The sequence below is a fragment of the Colius striatus genome, chromosome 9 (assembly GCF_028858725.1).
Source record: "Colius striatus isolate bColStr4 chromosome 9, bColStr4.1.hap1, whole genome shotgun sequence".
NCBI classification, from domain to species: domain Eukaryota; kingdom Metazoa; phylum Chordata; class Aves; order Coliiformes; family Coliidae; genus Colius; species Colius striatus.
Window position 1 is genome coordinate 5537073 of NC_084767.1, and position 21917 is coordinate 5558989.

At 39.0% G+C, this 21917-nt stretch overlaps 1 protein-coding gene across 1 annotated transcript; it reads left to right on the plus strand.

Annotated features, from left to right (window-relative positions):
• Positions 1 to 1695: 1695 nt before the first annotated feature.
• ADRA1B (adrenoceptor alpha 1B) lies at positions 1696 to 20921 on the plus strand. The gene is made up of 2 exons (XM_062002619.1): positions 1696 to 2659; positions 20359 to 20921. Exons 1-2 carry the CDS (start codon positions 1699 to 1701, stop codon positions 20919 to 20921), a joined length of 1524 nt encoding a protein of 507 aa, XP_061858603.1. The 5' UTR covers positions 1696 to 1698.
• The last annotated feature ends 996 nt before the right edge of the window (positions 20922 to 21917 follow it).

Sequence of the window (21917 nt, forward strand, 5' to 3'; positions counted from 1 at the left end):
CTCGTAAATGTTTCAAAGCAAAGTTTTTGAATGATGTGCTTTGCTGTAGCCCCTGCTGTTGGGAAGGGCTATACAAACATCTGCCATACACTCCTCAAATAAAATTCAGTCAGAGCTTTTGTTTACATGGTTTGTCCTTAAAACTAGCACTTAACTGCAACTTTCAGCCATAGCTGCCTTATTAAAAATGAACCTTTTCTTTTAAATGCAGTACATTTTGTAACAGGAAAATCAATATACAGTAACCCAGAGTACTGCAGACAACAGCTGTAGGACATAGCCTGGTGACAGAAAGTTGATAAAAGCATTTTGGCAGTTATATATTCAGCTAATCTTTCACTTTCTGTTTTTAATGGCACTAAGCTATAAAGATCTGAGATTTCTCCCCACCCGTTGACCCAAAGCTACCAAAAAAGTGAGGAGACCAAGGAGCCTCTGTTTTCAGCATGGAAGGCTATCATCTAAAAAATAAACCAGCTATTACTTATGTTTTCCTTTATAGGATATGTAGGTCTTCCCAGAGCTACAATGAGCTAACAATAGTCTTGGTGATCATACAGCCCTTTGCAAAGATAGAGGAATACACTTAAGCATAAAGACCACCTTGAAAAGAATGCTGAATACTGCCGTCTCTTTGGTGCTCAGCTCTGTTCAGGGCAGGAGTCACAATGCACCTATGCTTAGAAAAGTTATCTCAGTAGAGGAGATGAAGCCACAGATGTGCCTGGTACACAGGAGCACAGAACAAACATCAAGAGCATAATAGAGGTTTTTATTTTGATCTGTTACTCTTTCATTAACAGAAAATTTACAATTAGAAACAAATGAAGTATGCTTTTATGCCATCATTAAATACTGAGTCTATGAATAAACTAGGGATTTGGGGAACTTACCTATTTGTCCTTAGAAGGTGGGAGATTATTATTTCTCTAAAATGGCATGTGACTCAGATTACAGCATAAATACATTTCCATGGTGAGCAAAAGGCAAAGGGCCCTAGATCATTTTGTACTGAAATTGCTTTTCTCACCAAATCCCACCGAGTATATTTTTCTCAGATAATGAAACTGGTTTTTTAAAGGTTTGCAATCCAGATTTATGTGGCAAACGCGTTAATTAAGATTGATATATTCAATTTGTTTAGCTCTGACTTTGATAGGAAAGCCGTAACTTGAACTGCATTGCCCTCTAGCGCCGTGCTGCGCCGGCCGCAGTGATGTCACTGGCACATGCAGCGTGAGCACAGGCAGCCAGTTCATGCAGAGCTGCCTAAATGCTGACAAACCCTTCTTGGAGACGCATGTCACAGCAGCTAGACAGGGGCATCATTCCAACAGAGCTACAAATGCACAAGGGAAAACAGTAAATCTGTCTTTTATTTCAGGGACGTCATGATCGAAACAGCTACTTGCAAGCTCCAGCCAAGACTTCTGCCTGGTAATTTCTGTTTAAACGACTTCATATGAGAAATTAAGCAAGTTTGAACAGCCTATTATTTCTGACAGGCTTCAGAGGACTTCACGCCGTGCAAGTTTTACGTGCTTATAGCTGACAGCTTGCTGGGGAGATGAGTTCTCAACCTAACACTGGCTTTGCAGCAACTTCTTGGGTAGAGACATAACTTTGAACTGAACTCAAACCATCTGCGTGTCGTGCAAGGGATCCAATCATAACTTGCTATGGAGGAAGATTTTTAAGATGAATACCTACCTTGGCAATAAATCCAATTCATCGATACCTGGATATTTGAAAGTGTCTGCACTAAATAATGGCAATCTTTCTGCAAACAACTCCAATGAGACAGCAAGCAATCTGGATTTGCCTGCCTTGGATATCAGCAGGGCGATCATTGTGGGGCTTATCCTAGGTGCCTTTATACTCTTTGCTATTGTGGGTAATATTTTGGTAATTCTCTCTGTTGCTTGCAATAGACATTTAAGAATCCCTACAAACTATTTCATAATTAACCTTGCAATAGCAGATTTGTTGCTGAGTTTTACTGTCCTTCCATTCTCTGCTACACTGGAAATCCTTGGCTACTGGGTTTTGGGGAGGATATTTTGTGATATCTGGGCAGCAGTTGATGTGCTATGCTGTACAGCTTCCATTTTAAGTCTATGTGCAATTTCTATAGATAGATATATAGGGGTACGCTATTCTCTTCAGTATCCAACTTTGGTAACAAGAAGAAGGGCAATTTTAGCTCTTCTAGGTGTCTGGGTCCTTTCCATGGTGATTTCTATTGGGCCTCTTTTGGGCTGGAAAGAACCAGCACCCAAGGACGATAAAGAGTGCCGCATCACTGAAGAACCATTCTATGCTTTGTTTTCTTCCTTGGGGTCATTTTACATTCCTTTAATCGTCATCCTCGTGATGTACTGTCGGGTCTACATAGTGGCAAAAAGGACTACTAAAAACCTGGAAGCTGGGGTTATGAAAGAAATGTCCAACTCCAAGGAGCTGACTTTACGGATTCATTACAGGAATATTCATGAGGACACATTAAACAACACCAAATCTAAGAGTCACAATCCCAGGAGCTCCTTAGCTTTCAAACTTTTTAAATTCTCTAGAGAAAAGAAGGCAGCAAAAACACTGGGAATTGTGGTTGGCATGTTCATCTTGTGCTGGCTACCTTTCTTCATTGTTCTACCACTAGGTAAGTTGCTAATCAAGGGACTGCAAGGGGAGGGGGAAGGAAGAGAGTTATGTGTTTACTACAAAAATATCAGAGAAAAAAATGAGATGAATGATAAGGAAGTGAAAGCAATTTACTTCTGGTGTTGGCTTTTTCAAAAGGTCATGCTGAAACTCTGTAAAGTGTGCAGCCTGCAGAAAGTCTGCCCATCTGGTAGTCCTTTTCAGTGATGGGGCAAATGCCAAATCAGGGGACAGCATCATCAGAGTCTATATATTAAGTCCCTTTTTATGGTCTTTCTTTGAATTGAATGAGGTTTCAGAAATATCTTTGTGGAATACTTTAACAAAACTCCAAGATAACAATACGAGTCTCAGCACTGAAATATTCCTGTTTTAGTTTAGATATTCGGACTAGAATACAGTAGCTCTTCTGGAATCATTAGGTGTCTTAAATGGAAATGAACGTGGTCTAACGATGAAGTGCAAAACTCTTCTGAGCCTTGGGAATCTAAAAAAGTTCTAGCTCTCTGTTCAAAAGTCACTGATTTAATCCCAAAAAGCAGACACACCAAGCCCACTGATCCCCACAGGAAGGGTCTTGTTGGTTTCAATAGGTTTTGGTTCAGGCATTTCAAGGGGTTGCCAAGCAAGCTTTTGGCAGCCACTTTGTTCACTTTCCATTTTAAAATATTATTAAAACATTTGATGTAGCCTTAACATATCGCTCTGTGTTCTCAAGTCCTTGTGAAAATTGATTGCATTGTCTTTAATACAAGCACTAGCTCTGAAGTGGAATACCTCAATACATTGCATTACTAAGCTCTTCAAAAATATCTGTCCAAAATTCATTTCTCTGAGACACAGACAATCTGGCAGTCTAAATATGGAAAGAGGTGGAAAAAGAAAAGGGAGAAAAAAACCCTTTATTAATGCCCTGTATTCATATTTACTTAGTTACCCTACAAAAATATTTCTAATTGACTAGTAAGGGAACATTTTTAGAGACTGTTGTAGAAAAGTAAACTGAGTTCAGCAACCTGATTCTGGTGAAGTGTTATAAAATCAGAACTTCAGTGAATGTGTAGTATCATTTAGACTAGAATCATTCCTGTAAGACAACTACTTAAGATACTGCAGGACAACTTTCAAATCTCTAGCTCATTGTATTGTAAACTTAACAATCTTTACAGTTCAAGATGTGCATGAAACTAATGTTAAGGATGTGAAAAATTCCAAACAGAAGGAAAATTGTGAGCAAAGTTTTCTTTGGCTACTGAAGTTTAAGTTCTTTTGCTGGCTTTTAAAGAAAGTTTATAAGGTAGAGTAAGTTTCCAACTATTGCAAAAATACATACCTGTGGATAGAATTATCTTTTCACTATATAGTATCAGTAGTAACACTATGTATGTAGCTAATAGGTCACGATCCCCTGATAGATTCCCTTCTTGATTTTTAATTGTTGAAGAGACTTTGGAGGAAAAAAAGCCAAATATGAATGCAGTAGAAGATATCCATAGCTAGCAGAAGGCAGCATAGCTACTGATGATGTTCAATGAACACAAATGCAGACCAATTTATTAAAAACATTATGTTCACAGGGGAGAAGCAATGTGAGAAACAATTAAGTTTCTTGAAAGAGTGTCAGTTTTCCCTTTGAGAACTGATTTTGAAATTCCTGGTCTCTCCTGCGAGGTTTAATGAGTCATTGCTTAAGACACCTAATAGGAGAATTTATTGCTTCTCACAATATGAAATTATCTGTCATATCAATTGTGTCTAAGACATCAGTGAGATGACAGGCAGAGAGACTCCACTGCAGCACACCATGGGCTGGCAGAGGTGTTGGGTGGGCTGAAGGGCAAAATTCACTGCTGTGAGCTCTGACCTGACACAGACTGACTGCCTGTAACTCCCAACACTCTCACATCAGTGATGTGAATGCTTGGTACCCCAGTGAGCTGAGGTTCAGAAACAGTTGCCATTGTATTAGTTAGAAGAGTGAAAAAATCAGCATCTTGGCATTGCAGTATAGACTGCTGGCTCTCCTGTCTCTGTCTAGAAAAACTTTCAGAGTTCCAACTTTAACTGCCAGCCTTTTATCTAATGAAGGGGGATGAAAGGTATACATAGTATCCAATAGAGTATCCAAATGCCTTTAAATAGTAAGTACTTTCCCTTTGTTTTGATGCCTAGGAATAGAGCTGCTTTAATTCCTCATCCCTGATCTCTTTTTTTAGTTTATTCAGCACACTCCAGAACCTTGTACTTTTCATCTCTCTGTATCAGTACAAAGTTAATTAATGATGTTACCCACAACTAAAGCATTGCTTGCTAAAACAGGTGAGGAATAGACCTTTTCCTGACATGTATAATGCAGACATTCTTAACTGGAGGAGAGGGTAGAGCAGTGAAAAAAGACTTGTTAAGGAGCCTGCTGTGTGCTGCATTCTTCATAGCAGAAATCTATTGCTTTTTGCCTTGAACTCACAAAATTAAATGAAATGCTATTAAGAACCCTTACAAAAAGCACACAAGGGTATGAAATCAATTTCAGTGATAGGCAAGCAGTAGAACACAAAAGGTACTGATGATTTACAAAACTCTCCATAGCTGCTCTGGTCTGCTTTAATCACAACCCACTCACTCATCAGTGCAGTGCTGCAAACTGCAGTATCTTTGCTGCTGCTGAGTCCAGACTAGTTGCTTACCTTCACTAATCTGGAAGGTCAGGTGTCTTCCTTAGCCTGTATTTTCACATCTTCTATTTGCAACATTAATCCAAATCATACTCTCACAAGCTAAGTTTTACTGTTTTTTCTTGCTCCCTCTTTCACTCAGTAAAACTGACTCTGCAGAATCGGCTTTAGCGCAGCAGCTCTGGATTTCTAAGGATTCGACCATAAAACATTTCACAAGTCAATAAATGCTATTTCAGAAAACACTATTTCTGCAACATCTCAAAACTGTGTCTTAACAAATCTGCTTATATAGAGAGGAGTCTCCCTCATGTTGAAAGTGTTCTCAGGTCTTTTACTAGTTTCCTAGACAAAATTACAATTCTTCCACTCTGACATTTCAATATATTCTGCAGCTACCCCTTTTGATGTTCCAGACAAAGGATTATTGCATCAAGTGGCAGATACATACTGGGAAATGATGCAGTGCTGAAACAGGGATATTGCTTGAATAAATATTCCATGACAGAGGGAAAGAAATAATATTAACACTTACAGAGTGTTTTTCAAGCAAGAATCAAAAGGGTTTGCAAGGAACGCTCTCTGACAGAGCTCTGTATACAGCTACAGAGAGGAATTATAGCACTGACACTGTGACTTACTGAGCATCATGAAACCATCACCACAAAAATGACCCACAATCTTTGTTCTATGGAACTGAACAACGTTGCCTTTAGTGTTATGCACCTGATGATGCAGCAAAACTGCTATCAAAGAGAAGCATGTGGGAACTTCCTTTTTATTCCAGTAGCTAGCACATATTCTTTCCAGATAGCAATAGAGCTATAGAATATTCTTGTTGCACATATTCATAGATGCTCCATGGCTTCGTAAACAGTTGTCTTGCCACTCCAAATTACTTGCAGTATAGCATAAAAAATAAAACAGAGGCATATGAGTCTTTGAGACAATGTCTTGTGTCATAAACTCAGTGACTCAACTTTGAAGAGTAAATAACTTGTTTCTTTAGAAGAAATGTTTCTTTTCTTCCCTCTCGTACAATCCTTTCTTAGGCATCAGGACTATATTAAATATGCACTGCTGAGAAATGCTAAGTTAAAGAGGTGATTTTTATCCAAAGACTAGAGCCCTGCAGAATTGGGGTAATACTCATTAAACTTCCCTCCTTTAAACAAAGGCATATCCAATTTTATGCCAATAACTTTAGTAAAAAAATTAACCCAAAATGAAGAATCATATGTTTCCCCCTGGCTACTAGGTAAAAGTTTAGTCTCATTCCTATTAACTGAAACATCAGAATGGGCTTGACAGGCTTCTCCCAGACACACACACAGCCCCCTGCACAGGGGAACCTCACCACCTCTGCTGCTTTAACAAAAGCATATTAACTTCCCCAGCCTAATTCTTAACACTATAGAGATCAGCAGAGCATTATTCACTTCCCAGTTTAGAGCCCCATCCTACTCCCACAAAATCTGTCATCTTGTCCACTGAAGTCAGAGACAAAATTCTTGTAACTTAACTGGCAGTGGGATAAAGTCCCAAGAGCCTCATAATGAAGACACAACTGTTTTGACTATCCTTATATATTAGGCTTTGAAACCTCTCTATAAAGTAATAAAAAAACAACATAAAAATACTCCGTGTGCTACAGGTCAGCCAATACAAAATTAGTCTTAAAATGTTACTTAAGGACAGTACGTAGATTTATGTTACACCAGGCCAACCTCTGCATCTCTGCACCAAGAATACCAAACTAGGCCACTTAGTTTCCCATGGGAAACACTTTAAGGCATTAGGTCCAGTGCAGTCAATGCTACTAGGGTTCTGCTTTCTACAAGGCTTTAGGCCCAGTTTGTCTTTCATCTCTTTTTGGTCTTGTCTCCTCTTCCCCTCTCTAACTAGCCTAGCTCTCTAGAATCGTTGCCCTCAAGTTAATAGTTACACAGAATTTGGACAAGTTAATGATATGTGTGGCAATCTAATGTTGATCAATTCTTTGTACAATGTTCAATTGCACAAGTGATAGCAAACACCTGCTTCTTCTATTTCCTAGCCAATTCCTGTAAAGCTAAACATCATAAGGGCACTTCTTGACCAGTACAGCATGTTTTGTCACATGTGGAGGACAAGATTATTTTAAGATTATTCGTTTTACTACTAAAATAACCTTCCTTAAAGCCTGGCTTAAGATGGTTTGCAAAGGATGTCAATTACCAGTTAATTACAGACTTCTTTTTTTTAGAAGAGAATTATTAATCCCCTCTACTCTGCCCTCTTGAGACCACATCTGGAATATTGTGTCCAGTGCAGGGCCCCTCAGTTCAAGAAGGACAGAGAGCTGCTGGAGAGAGTTCAGCACAGGGCCACAAAGATGATTAAGGGAGTGGAGCATCTCCCTTATGATAAAAAGCTGATGGAGCTGGGCCTCTTTAGCCTGGAGAAGAGGAACTGAGGGGTAACCTCATTGATGTTTACAAATACATAAAGGGCAGATGTGAGGAGGATGGAGCCAGGCTGTTCTCAGTGATGTCCAATGATAGGAAAAGGGGCAATGGGTACAAGCTGCAACATAAAAGTTCCAAAGAAACACAAGGAAAAATGTCTTCCCCGTGAAGGTGAGGGAGCACTGGAATGGGCTGCCCAAATGGGTTGTGGAGTGTCCCTCTCTGGAGACATTCAAAACCCACCTGGACGAGTTCCTGTGTAACCTACTCTAGATGGTCCTGCTCCGGCAGAGGGGTTGAACTAGGTGATCTTTCGAGGTCCCTTCCAGCCCTTAAGATTCTGTGTTTCTGTGATTATCAAAGCAGATGAAACTGCACAAATTCTTGGGTACTTTCTATGTAGGGTTTTGATTTGCAGCTTGGAGGAACAAAGGGAAATCCTCAAGTGTACAATCTTACAAAAACAAATATGCAAAGCAATACAGAAAAACCAATTCATGTTGACTAATCAGCCTCAGGGATGACAACAATTTCTGTCTCAGGTGACCAGAAGGTTACAAGAAAAACAAATTCAGGACTGAGCCACTGGGCAGGGCCAGAAGTCAAAATTACTGAAATCAAAGTCAGAACAGAGGTGATGATTTCAGAGGAAACACTGTTTTCAGCATCCAGCATCCAGCAAGATGGTGGACATAAGGTCCTTACATCAATAGCATTTGAAAACACATGTGCTATTGCTCAGGTTGGTAGACATGATAAAAGCACTGAGAGGAATTCTACATTGCATATGGTCCTAAAGTATTGAGGGCCCTACCTCAGGCTCTCAGCTGCATGTACTTATCTGTGAAATACAGACATGAGCAAAAAGTTATGAGTATCTTAACTAAAATCCTCCTTTATAACCCATTGCAAGATTTTGAGGTATTTTATTGCACTTTCAAGTGATACTTAGAAACTGAAAAGCAATAACCATCAATCCATAAGTAAGGAAAGAGAAAAAATGTAATGGAAGGTCATAAAATATATTTGTAGCTGTGCTATTCAATTTCATGCTAGTGTCCTATTGTTTACCAACAATGTCCAAGTCATATCACCTCAGTTATGTCAGAAACAAGAAGGGGAAGAAAAGATGCCAAAGCACGCCCTTAAGTATAATAAATGAAATGTCAACGGACTTAGATTAGTTTTTCTAGGCTCTCTTAATCAGCTAATCCTCTGCAAAACAAGCATAAGCTTGGCCTGTATTCAGTCTAGTTAGCAAGCTGCAAAAGTCTGTAACTTTTTTTGACAAAATAATAATAACAATAATAATATGTTTCTGGCCCTGTCTACTGTCAGTTTAGAGGACCAAATTAGACTCTTACTAAAATTGGTCTTGCCTTTATCATGTTGCTATGAAGTCCACACAATTTAAACATAAGCAAATTCTCCTCATGATGTAACTCCTCATAGTGATTCTGGACTGAGAGGCAGTAGACCAGTGGATACACATATATAATCTTCGTGTCAAGAATTTAAGTGGTTGATGGCATTTTTCCATATCTCAGGTATTTTCCATATCTTGTATCTCCATATTTTGCCATTCAAGACAGACTCAGAATTTTTGTTATTATGAGAGTAGATGAGGCACGGAAAACTTTAGTCCAGTTGCTTTTTTTGAATTGTTCATTTTTAAACTAGAGCTTTCCTCTTTCTTTTTCTTTCCAGGTTGAGCAAATAAAGTTCCTATTTATCTTTTCTACTTCTAAACAACAACAACTTGCAAACAGTCTGTTGTACTGATTTCTTTGAGATAATTTTCAACTCTCAATACTTTAAGCATCAACACCATCTTTTGTATAATGCTGTAGGAAGGACAGCCACGTACTGCAGGCCAGATTCAAGGAGGTCCTGGTCTGGCAGGGGGGTTGGACTACATGATGTTTGAGGTCCCTTCCAACCCGTAAGATTCGGTGATTCTGTGGTCTCTGGAAATGTTACATTATCTCTTAATTTCTGCCTGTCAATCAGAGACAATCTTACCATGCCAGGAGTAGCAATGTTAGTAGTTCTGTGGTTAAATATCTAGATATTGGTGCAAGTATAGCTACTCTGCTTTGCAGAAGGTGTAGCAACTCAGAGTGTCAGTAAAAAGATCTAATCCCTATCTGTACTACAATTTCCATCAGCGAAGCTTTAAGAGAGGTAAAGTCCTGGGTTTATTTTGGCCACTCTTGGTAAGTTTCTATTTTTGGAGTCTTTAAAAGGCTCTCAGATTTGAATTGTGAATTGTGACTTCTGAATGAAGATCATGCAAGTGTCATAGAAGTGGTTTGTTTACTGGAAATATGAGACACCTTTTATCAGAGATAGTGTGGATGACAAGAAACTGTGAATTTTAATTAGGGTAAGGAAATAGAAAAAATAACCTTTGTCAGCCTACGAGACAGAAAGAAAAATGTTTTCCTTTACTTTTCTCTTTCTCATGAATATATCCATAAGGGGATGTACTCTTTATGGTCAGATTCTGGATTTGTGTATGTCTACTGCTTTCACTTGCCTCCTTAAGAACTTTTCTCCACAGGAGGATCAGGCCTTAGATTAGTTAAGAGTTACTGAGTTTAGTTAATACCAACAATGTATTGGTTTGCAGACAGTGATTTCCCTGTTTGAATGAGATAGAGGAATGAGAGTAAACCTCTTTTACCCTCTCACAACAGTTAAGGGAGACATCTCTGTGTGACTGGAAAACAAAGAAATGAAAGACTCAAAGGCTGAGGACTGGTTGAATGATACCTTCATCACCTCTCACAAGTGTTTGCTCTCTGTAGGGCCAGAAGGCTTCAGCAAAGAGAACAATGCAACTGCTCCAGGTAGTCAGGACATAAATTCCTCACAACCAGGACATTTTTCTTAATAGCTGGTTTAGCTGGACAAATACATCATGTACCTATTAATGCAATGAAGAATGAAAACTGCTGTACTTGCAATAGCATCATACAGTACTTCTATTTCTCCCACATTATCTTCTGCAATATCATTGTCTAGTTTGATATTTCTCCTTCCTCAACAGCAAAGTGGTCTCCCCCAACACACACACACACAGGTTGTCCACAAACAGGAGCACAGTTCTGCACCATGTTGGTGACTGCAGGTTATTGTGATTCCCATGGCGTCCCCCAGCCTGGCAGCCGAAGCACTGCTGGGATATGCAGCCCAAGGCATCCCACAGAGCCACTAACATGCTTGAAAACCAAAACCAAATGCTAGTCATCACTACTTGCTTGTAGTAGTTATCATTTAACCGTCTTTCCTTTAATTTTCTTTATCGAATTTTATTCCATTGTCTTTGGATGTTCTTCCTATTTCTCACGATCTTTTCTCACTCTTATCCTAACCCTCATCTCCAGAAGGCCTGCAGTCACTCCCAGCTTGATCAGCTCTTAGTTTTACAACCATATTATCTATTCCATCCTCTACTGTTTGTAAACTGTGGGGTTTTTTCCCTATATTAAATAAGTCCAGGGGAATGTAAACAAACACTGAATGCTGGAAGGAAAGAAACCAGGAGCTTTAGAAATCCAATTAGCTTTAAAACCTTGGCATGCTGACTTGGCTGAGCATGTGGTGGTAAAAAGGACCCCAGAAAGCTTAAATAAAAGATAAACGCATCATTTCTGCATTCTCTAAACTCATACTCCTAACAGCTCTGGTCAGAAGCAGCTTATTAGTCTTACAGGAAGACTTTTACTAGCTGTACACATGTAGCATTTCAACTTTCCCTGTTCCTCTGGCTGCAGTGGAACCACAGCATGATCTGCAGGGGAGAAGGGGAGGTTTCCAGCCAGGCCATCAGCAGCCACTCGCTGCCAGTACTGAGGAAGTCTCTTGCTGATCACATTCCAAGTTTGATCTAGTCACTTTTCAAAGGAAGGCTGCGTTCCAGCATAAAACAAATTTCTCACAAAACAATGCTCATTTTTTGCAAAAGTTGCCTTCTCAAGAACAGAGTAAGAGAAGGGTTTGATATTGTTGAAGCTTCCTGGTTTTCATGTTTCAGAAGTCATTTGGTGTCACTTTGTATTTTGCAGTGATTTATACAACACTGGAATTTTCTCTTGTGGAGAATGTTGAAAAGTTCAGATTTACCTCCAGTTAGAATTACTAGAATCTGCACCAAAATGGAATAATTATCTCCTCTGAATGAAGGAGGACATATTTGCTTTCCAAGGTAATCTTAACTACTTAAATTTGACCAAATTCTATAACAAAACTTCCAAATTGTAATTGGAACCAATTCTCTAACTATTTCTATTTTATGGTATTCTAACAAGAAGGAAGTTTTCTCTCCAGAATACCCCCACTTAGTGTTTCAAGTTTTAAAACATTTCATTTTCTACTACTTATGATCAGATACAACTAGTTTTAAATTTTATGGCTCTTCTTTAATCTTAAGACAATGATAAAAAGCTGTGCAGTGGAGCTCCTTCATTTTCTATTACTCTGATATCAATTGTCACATTGCAAAGCTGTTAAAACAACTACAGACCATTTTATTTCAATGAAAAAAAATCTGTAAAGAGGAATGCACATTCACTCTAGGTTGATTCTCATCTAAGCAAAACTGGATTTAGAAGATTCTGAAATGTGATTTTTTGTAATAAAGCACCTGACAATCCTAAACTCATCCAGAGACATCTTCTCTTAAATCTAGGAAATTCGCAGTACTCCTGCTCAACTACTATCTAAGTACCAAATGCTTGATTCTGAACAGAACTAATGATTTGATGAGTAATTTATATATTATTTATATATATTAATGTAAAATATACAACTTATTAAAAATGGATGTTTAATTAATAGAAAGTCAATTATCCAACAGAAAGTGTTTAGAAAAGAGATCAGCAGTTGAAGTTCAAAACTAAGTAAGATGTGAGGACAGTAGAAAGATGTATTTTAAAATTAAGAGGAGGAAAAGAAATGAGTAACTGGAAAGTGAATATGCCTGTACAGAAAACAAAAAAACACAGACATTAAAGGCAGATAGTAAAGGAGAATATGGTTAATTTTAGATTAAAAAAAAAAAAAACATAGCTTAAAATTTTCTGCCACTGAATATAAATAGTAAGTTCATGGCATTCTTGAAAATACACGCACAGAGAATACCCTCTCCCATAAAGATGACTCACATAAGCATTAACATAGGATGTAAAACTCTTCAAATGTCCTTTTTGAATGCAAACTGCAGTATTTTGGGCTGTATATTGGGAAAGGGGCCAGTAGATAGAGTCGAGTGAATATGTCCTTCTACTCAGCACTCATTAGACCATGCCTGGAGTACTGCATCCATGCAGGGGAAGACAATGATAAACTGGAGTGAGTCCAGTGGAGGCAATCAAAACAATCACTATGCAGCACATAGTGGAAGAAGAGGGTGAAGGAACAGAGTTTCTTCAGTTTGGAGAAGGGAAGGCTTCAGGGGACCTAATGTACTGTTGATACTGCTTTGAGCAGGATGCTGGACAAGAAACTCCATAACATCCTTTCTCGTTGCAATGATTCTGTAATTCAATTATGTTGTTGGTCTTTGGTTCCATCATATAGAAATATATGTATTCCTTGCATGAAGGCTGAAGGAGGAAATAAAACCACACAATAGAACCCATAAATATTCCACAAATTACTGCCATCACAGTAGATCACTTAATACCTAGTTGCTTTCCTCTCTGTGGCTGGAAGTAGCACACAGAGCAGAACAGCAGATATATCAAACACAATTCCAAGTTTATGTTAGCTCAAAAACATCACCTTATATATTCTTTGCTAAGCCTCTATCATTTTTGAACAATCATGGAGGACAGGTGAGGTGTCTGAGGACTGGAGAAAGGCCAATGTCATGCCAGTCTTCGAAAAGGGCAGGAAGGACGACCCAGGAAACTACAGGCTGGTCAGGCTCACCTCCAGCCCTGGAAAAGTGATGGAACAGCTCATCGTGAATGTTATCACTGAACATATGAAGGATAAGATGGTTATCAGGGGGAGTCAACATGCCTTCACCAAGGGGAAATCCTGTTTGACTAACCTGATATCCTTCTATGAGTGCATAACCGGCTGGCTAGATGAGGGGAGAGCAGTGGATGTCATCTACCTTGACAAAAGCAAAGCTTTTGACACCGTCTCCCACAACATTGTCATCAGAAAGCTCAGGCAGTGTGGCTTGGATGAGTGGACAGTGAGGTGGATGGAGAGCTGGCTGAATGACAGAGCCCAGAGGGTGGTGATCAATGGCACAGAGTCAAGTTGGAGGCCTGTGGCCAGTGGAGTTCCACAGGGATCAGTTCTGGGGCCAGTCTTGTTCAACATCTTCATCAAGAAGAGAGTCCAGCACAGGGCCACCAAGATGATCAAGGGTAAAGAACATCTTTCATACGAGGAAAGGCTGCGGGAACTGGGGCTGTTTAGTCTGGAGAAGAGGAGATTGAGGGGAGATCTTATTAACAGTTATAAATATCTAAAGGGTGGGACATCTCACTTTTCTATAGTAGATAGTAACAGGACAAGGGGTGATGGGATGAAGCTGGAACACAAAAAGTTCCACTTAAACATAAGAAAAAACTATGTCACTGTTGAGGTGAGGGAGCCCTGGCACAGGCTGCCCAGAGGGGTTGTGGAGGCTCCTTCCTTGGAGGTCTTCAAGACCCACCTGGACACTTTCCTGTGTGACCTGATCTAGGTGAACCTGCTTCTTCAGGGGGTTGGACTAGATGATCTCTAAAGGTCCCTTCCAACCCTACCATTCTACGATTCTATGATTCTTTTCAGATTGAAACTGCAGGTAATCACTATAGAATCTGATCACCTTGCACATGCACACAACAGGAGCAGTAGGTTTTCTGGAAGTAGTTTGAGGAGTTTTGTCTGATTGGTTGGATGCATTGGCACATCTCATTTTGATACTAAGTTCTTTCTTCCTTAAAGTGGAAGTGGAAACTCAAACATGTTCTGTGTATTACACTTTTGTCATGAAGCTCGCCAACTATTACATTAAGGATCCTTAAATAGAAGATCTTAACTTTCCCATCCTCCTTTCTGTACAAATACAGCAGTCATTTGTGAGAGGTAGAAAAGAAGCAGATATTTAGGTGGAAGAATAATAACAGAGCAGGAAAGAATATGAGAGAGAAGTGTTTGTGTCTGTGTGTGCACATGTTTTTTTCCTCTGCAGAGGCCTACATCAAAACATCTTTCAGTGAAGAGCTTTCTTTAATTAAGAAGACTGGGATTAAGCTAGTTCAGAAGATTTTTCTACCGTTCGCTGTGCTAATTTAAGGACTTTTCCAAAGTCCACTGAAGTCCCTATGTGTCTTTACAAAGGCTTTCAGAGACTCCCACTGACTCTAGGGGACTCTGAATTTTAATATCTTATTGATGTTCTGGGCAGATATTCTGCAGAATATGAGAAGACAGCTAATATGGCAAATTGTTTCCCACAATGTTCCCTAATTTCATTGAGGTTGCTTTACTTACTTTCTGTGTAATAAAGCATTCATTATAAAGAACCAGTCAGATCCTAAATGAAATTAACTGTTACTGAATAAAACACTTGTTAGTTCCTTTTTATGATATTTGCTGTTGTTCAGTGTATTTCCAAACTGAATAGCTTTAATAGCTTTGCAAAAACATCACTGGTGTCCACAATACAATGAGAAGTGAGATTGTGGTGCTGTGTTTAATAAATCACAGAAAAATACAAGAGAAGATAAAACATACATTCCCTCAGAGTTAAGCTGTTAGACGTGAAGCACTAGGAGAGCGATCACTTTGAGTAGAGAAGTCACTCTTGCTACCCCTATCATAAATAAATCACTGAGGAGATAATCATATGCAAATTTTCCCAGCCATTGTGAAAAGCAATCTAAATCAGTACAGGGAAATATTTAATCTGTTTATCAGTCTGTGATGGGAAAGTAGCTAGAGATTAAAGAAGGAAATACTAGTCACTGTTTAGAGATTTTGTGTAGTAGGCTTAGGTTTATCATTTTATCAAGGTACCAAAATAGCCCACAGTTGTTAGCTCCTGACAAGTTAATTATGAAGTAAAGCACGTGTGCAGCTAAATAAAAGGTATTGTTGTTAATTCAAAGAACAAGGTAGGGAAAAGGGGAATGTTAAAAATATACAAGCTAATCAAAATATTTTTCATATCTTCATATGGTGAAAGGCTGTGGATCTTTGCATAACAGTCACTAAATTAAACTATATTTAGAAGTATATGGCACGTATGGCAACATTCATCTAAAGCACCTTCTAGATAATAAAAACCAGCTTTTCCTCTCACTCTGTGGAAAACTCAGGCTGGGATTCCACCCAGTGAGGAGGAACTGAACACAAATACTCTGAAACTTTCCGAAGCCCTAAAGAGAATCAGTGCCCAAATAAGTATCTGTCTTAGACATTCTGTTTTTCTAACAGCTAATCCTCATCCTAAATAACAGATATATTTACCAAGGGGATCTAAGACTACAGGGTCAGTGGGATTCCAATACTGCAAATGTAAACCTCTGCTGAGCTGCCAAAACTTAAGTCATAAAGTTTTCCTGATAAACAAAGTTATAGTCTTCAGAGTTAATCAGAGAAAGGAGGACTAGAAAGGATCTGACGAGGTCACTCAGGGCACCCTCCAACCCAAAGGCTGGATCAGCTATACATAAATCAGTAGATGTGTGTCTACTTTGTTTTTAAGAGCCTTCAGGGCTGGATTTTTGCACCCTTCTTAGACAGTATGTTCCAGAATTTTCCTATCTTTGAATACAGAAAATGTCTCCCAATCTATAATCTCAGTCTGTCTTGCTGCAATTCAAATCACTGTGCTCCATGCATTTTCCACTGTGGACAAAGAAAACAACTTAATTTCCTTCCCATTTGTAGGTAACTCATGTTTTTAAAGATAAATTGTCATGTCTCTCCTCAGTCCTTTTTCCTTCACTATGATGAAAGTTGTATTACAAAACTACTGCATTTCAGAGCAGCAATGTATCTCATTCTGTGCATCAAAGAGCTTCTATTAATCTCAGGAAATACTCTTGAATTCTGCCTTTTCTTGGGTGGTAACGAAAGTAGCAAGACCCACCAAACACACTACTTGAATGTGTTGTGCTATTCACTGTGAGTTCTAGTGGTTCAGAGAGTTGTGCCAGGTCTCATGGTTGTCTTTTGTGTAAAACAAACGCATTCTTACTGGTGAAAATTATTTATGATGTGATCTTCAGCTAATTGCTTCTACTTTCTGGTAGCTCAGATTGTCCACTGGTAAAATCGGGAGGATGGCATGAATTCAGGATGACTGACAGATGAAAAGTGCTACCTGAGAGCAAATAAGTCATGGTCCTATATATGAACTTATTGTCACTGGGAGTGCAGTGACTTCTCTTATGCCAGGGCTTTCTTGGAATGTTACCACCTCATTTTGAAAAAAAATAGGAAGTAATAACATATCATATCATAGACAAAATTCATAGATTAAATCCATTTCCCTTCAGAGCAGTTTCACACACACACACACACACACACATATATATATATATGTATGTATATATTAGGGTAAAGAAGTCAAGAAGAATTCTATCCAGTTTTCATATATCAGTCTGAAATAGAAGCACTTAACACACCAGTCTATAAACAAATGGCTTTATAAAAGTAATATTCCTTGTTCAGCAAAGCACACTTCCTCATCTTCTTGTGGAAACTTCATCTACTAGTTCATGTATAAGTTAAAAGTCAACAACATATGCACTGTGCTGTTTGTAGAATCAGTAACAGTGGAGAATGAAGTAGTGTTTAATGGTCAGTGTTTCCATTAACTCCTTGACATTTAGTCCTGAATTTCTTAGCTTCAGAACTTTTCTACTCTTGTAGATAAACACTGATCTTTATTTTGAAATCGCATCACATACAGCTTTTCAAACTGATCTATTTCCAGATTTTCTGTTAATGAATCAGCTAGGGTCACGATAGCTCTCAAATGATTTATTGGTGCTCAGTAATTTTCTAGAATCAGGCCTGAACACAAGGTGCCTCCATCAGTCAGGACTGCTATGACAAAATTCTCTGCTCCTTTGTGCTATTGCTTTTTAATACAAAAGAGCTTTGAAAATGCTCACTGCAGCTGCTGAAAATGGCCTGCCATCATTTTCTTCAAATGGCATTTGAAAGGTAGCCTATCATGAAAGATAAGCATAAGATCCTTATCTTTTTTCCTTAAGGAACACATACTTACAAATATTAGCTATTTTTCAGCTTTTTAACCTTTTTGCCTATTTGGTCTCTTAGTCTTTACTGTATGTAGTTATATTCTGTTCATGTGCAATGGAAATTATGCAAGCACACCTCATTTATCTGCATTGCTTCCCAATTTTCTTCTCTGTAGCTTAGTTCATTTTATTTATCCTTAGGGAATTTTACAAAATTTGTCAGTAAACTTTTTTTTTTTTAATGGAAAACAATATCATACCAATTACTCTGACCATATTTAACCTGCCTAAAACCATTTAAATCTGGTAGAGGAATCCCTAACCTAAAGGGAAAATATTAGCAATTATTATTTACAAAATGAATCCTGGAAAGATTTGCAGTTGTGCATATGGGAGATTTTGGAGCATCTTTCTCATCCTCATCTCCTAATTGCCTCAGTGGCAGTTAGAAATTTAGATCAATGTTTCCTAAAGCCTTATAAGAATTTGACACCTATTTAACAGTTTATTCCATAGAATTACATGAATTGTTATGGAATCTTTCATCAAAGACTATGTAACACAAGATGCAATTTTAAGTGCTTGCATTGATTTGATTTATCTGCTGGGAGTTCCTGGAATACAATTCATAATTTCTTTGATGGTAAACATTTTGTACTCTGTACTTTCTGCAGTATCAATCAGGACAGAGATAGGAGCTCCATCAGATGGTCGTAAGAGGCGTTGGTCAAACCCTGCAAATCATTAGCAGTAACAAAGCAGTAAGGGACATGGTTTTAACTTGCAAGAGTCTTGCACATGAAGTGAAAGTCAGTAAAGTAAAGGAGTCATGAAAGAAATGCTACGAACCTTGTAATTTAAAATCTCCATTTTAATCTTGAGGGACAGTTGGCTGCTTAGCTCCAAGGCAATAGCTAGAGATAGTGCCAGCTAGCACCATCCCAAAACACTGCCAAGGAGAAAAAAAACCTACTATTCTGAATTCATGGCATTTTTCCTAACTCCTGTTGCCCAAGTGAAGGGAAGGAAGAGTTTCTCCAGATAGCTGATGCCACCTTAGAATCTTTTCTCTTCTAAACAAGCAGTGATGAGTGAGGAATGATCCATACCTACCTCCCTTGTTATGAGCTAGGACTTACACTACTGCAGTCAGCATCAGGCCATCATTATCATCTAGAAAAACAGAGGTATCTGCTGTGGCACATGAGAGTTATTTACCCAAGAAGCTAGGAAGTGCCTTTGCATAGTATTGAGGCCCAAGTCATGGCCTCTACATTGCTATGAGATGGGAAATGTGCCTAGAATGATATCCCTCCCCACTAAGGCATCCTTGCAGTCACAACTGACTCAGCTGCTTTTACAGCCCAAGGAATTTGAAACCACTCCAGTGCAAAAGTTCAGTCTTCTCAGGCTTCAGTGTCACCTGCCTTTTGAAAAACTCTTCAAATCTAATTGCGGTTCTTGATATAAGAATTCTCTCCTGAATCCCTGCTCTTTGATTACTTGAGCTAGACACAAAGGTGTTTTCCCAGCTGGATAACTGTTGAATGACTGTTTTGCTTTTAAAATGACATACATTCTTTTATAAAGCCTCATTTGCTAAATTTAGCTGATCAATTGCATGCTTTCAATACTAAAAGTACATTAAATGGATTTCTGAGTAGAAGTTCTTCATTCGGGCAGCCTCTTTAGGGATGTTACTTAGTTATGAATGGAAGGGAAAGTATTCATAAAATAACTTCTCTGTTGGGGTTACACCATTTTTATGAATGCCTGAGATGTGGGAAGTACCACAATTAACTTCAGGTTTCAAGAGCTTTGTACTATCAGAATAATCTAGATAAACAGAGTGATGTGTAGGAGCTGTCAGAGAATGAATTAGAAGTTACAAGGTGTGGCTGAACACACTCCTTCTAACAAGCCTGGGAGAAGTCAAATCCTTTCCTTCAAAAATGACATTTAAAGCCTTTTGAAGAAGACACAACCTTATTTCACATGTGCACTGTGCAATAGCTTGGATAATGGAGGTTTGATCTTTCATTGTTATCAACAGACATTAGTGCAACAGATGTGCACATATAAACACATAGACTGCTTTTTATATTTTAATTCTACATTAATTATGTGTTCCTTTAGCTTTCAGAGGATGGAAAGCATTTCCTTATTAGCTTTTAAAATAACAAAAACCCCACATTTTCTTACCAAAAAACCAAAAAATGAAAGCAAAATGCATTAAATGTTTTTTGTAAACAGATGCTAAGAGTGATCTGATGGGACATTCACCCTTCCTAAAGGCAGACGTTTCAATTATCTCAGATATTGTCTCTGCTTGTTTCTTCTGGACAGGATCTCTGTTTTCAGCTCTGAAGCCGCCTGAAACAATCTTCAAGGTGATTTTTTGGCTTGGTTACTTTAACAGCTGCTTGAATCCAATCATCTACCCTTGCTCAAGCAAAGAGTTCAAGAGGGCCTTTATACAGATCCTGAAATGCCAGTGCCACCGTCGAAAGCAGTTGGGGTGGTGGCCCTACAGCTACAGAAACTGGAATCGGTGCTCCTTTGAACACCCTAGGAAAGACTCTCTGGAAGACAGTGGGAGTTTCCTAAGTGGCAGTCAGAGGACATTATCTTCAGCATCTCCCAGCCCGGGCTACCTGAGCAAAATCACTCACCCACATATGGAGATGTGCACATTCCAGGAATGGAAAAACTCCAGCTCTTTCCTGAGCCCCTTACAGGAAGGTGGCAGACAAAAGGACCCATGCCAGTTCTTCACCTTCAATCTCTTAACAGAGCGCAATGGACACGTTCCCGCTGGCAGCCAAGCTCCTAGCAATGGGGACCATGAGGCCATCTGTGACACACTGAATGGCAAAACCAACTGTAGAGCAAACATGATGCTGGAATGAATAGATTCTAAATGATCCGTTCTCTTTATACAATAAGTTGTTTGATGTTTAGCCCAGGTGAAGAAACAGACCTTTGCACAGTGTCTCAGTATAGTACTAGAAGGAAGCAGGTGAGGAACTGGCAGATTTGCTGTCACAAGAGCGGCAAAGGGTAAAGGGTCAACCATATGCCCAGTCAATTGCCAGTGGGGCTTCTGAAGCAAAACCAGAATGCAGGGAAGGTGCCACATAAACCCAGGGAAGTGCACATCCAAGGATTTAGCTGGTGTAGGAGTGCTGTGGAACAGCCAAACATACATGTATATAGAAAGAACGTATAAATATGGGGGCGGGCAGGGGAAATGTGTGTGAATGTGAGTGCACATGTGTGCTGGCCTCATGTACGGGTGCCCTAGAGTGGAAGCGAGCAATGCAGTGTTGATTGTACCTCTCCAGGGTACTGGTTGATGCTGATTTTGCCTGTAAATTCTTATTGTTGTTGTACTTCACTGTACATTAGCACTTTAAATGGAAAACAATGTCAAAGATTAAAGTAATTTCGCAACAATTTAAACGTTTGGACCTATTACTATAGGACTGGAATTCAGCCCTCATTGGGATTTTCTCTTCAAAATAAAACACTTGTAGCAGTTAAGTTTGCCATTGTAACTCCTGGGATGTCTCTCCAAGGATGTAACTCCTTGAATGTCTCTGCAGTTGCTTCCCTTCCACGATTCCCTTAGCACCAACAGATGTAACCCCTCTATGTTTTACCACGTTCTTTTTTGAAAGTTTGCAAATACCAGCAATCATGAGAGCTCATAATCTACATTTCAGAGCATTAGTGAGTGTCTTGTAAACATACAGGCTATGAGAGGATGTGATTTATAAAAGTAACACTCGTAAATCATTCCAAATACCTCATAAACAGTGTTGTGGACACAACACAAAAGAGCACTGACCACTGGAGACCCAATGACCAGCCTTAGGACAAATATGCTGAGATCCTGGTTCTCT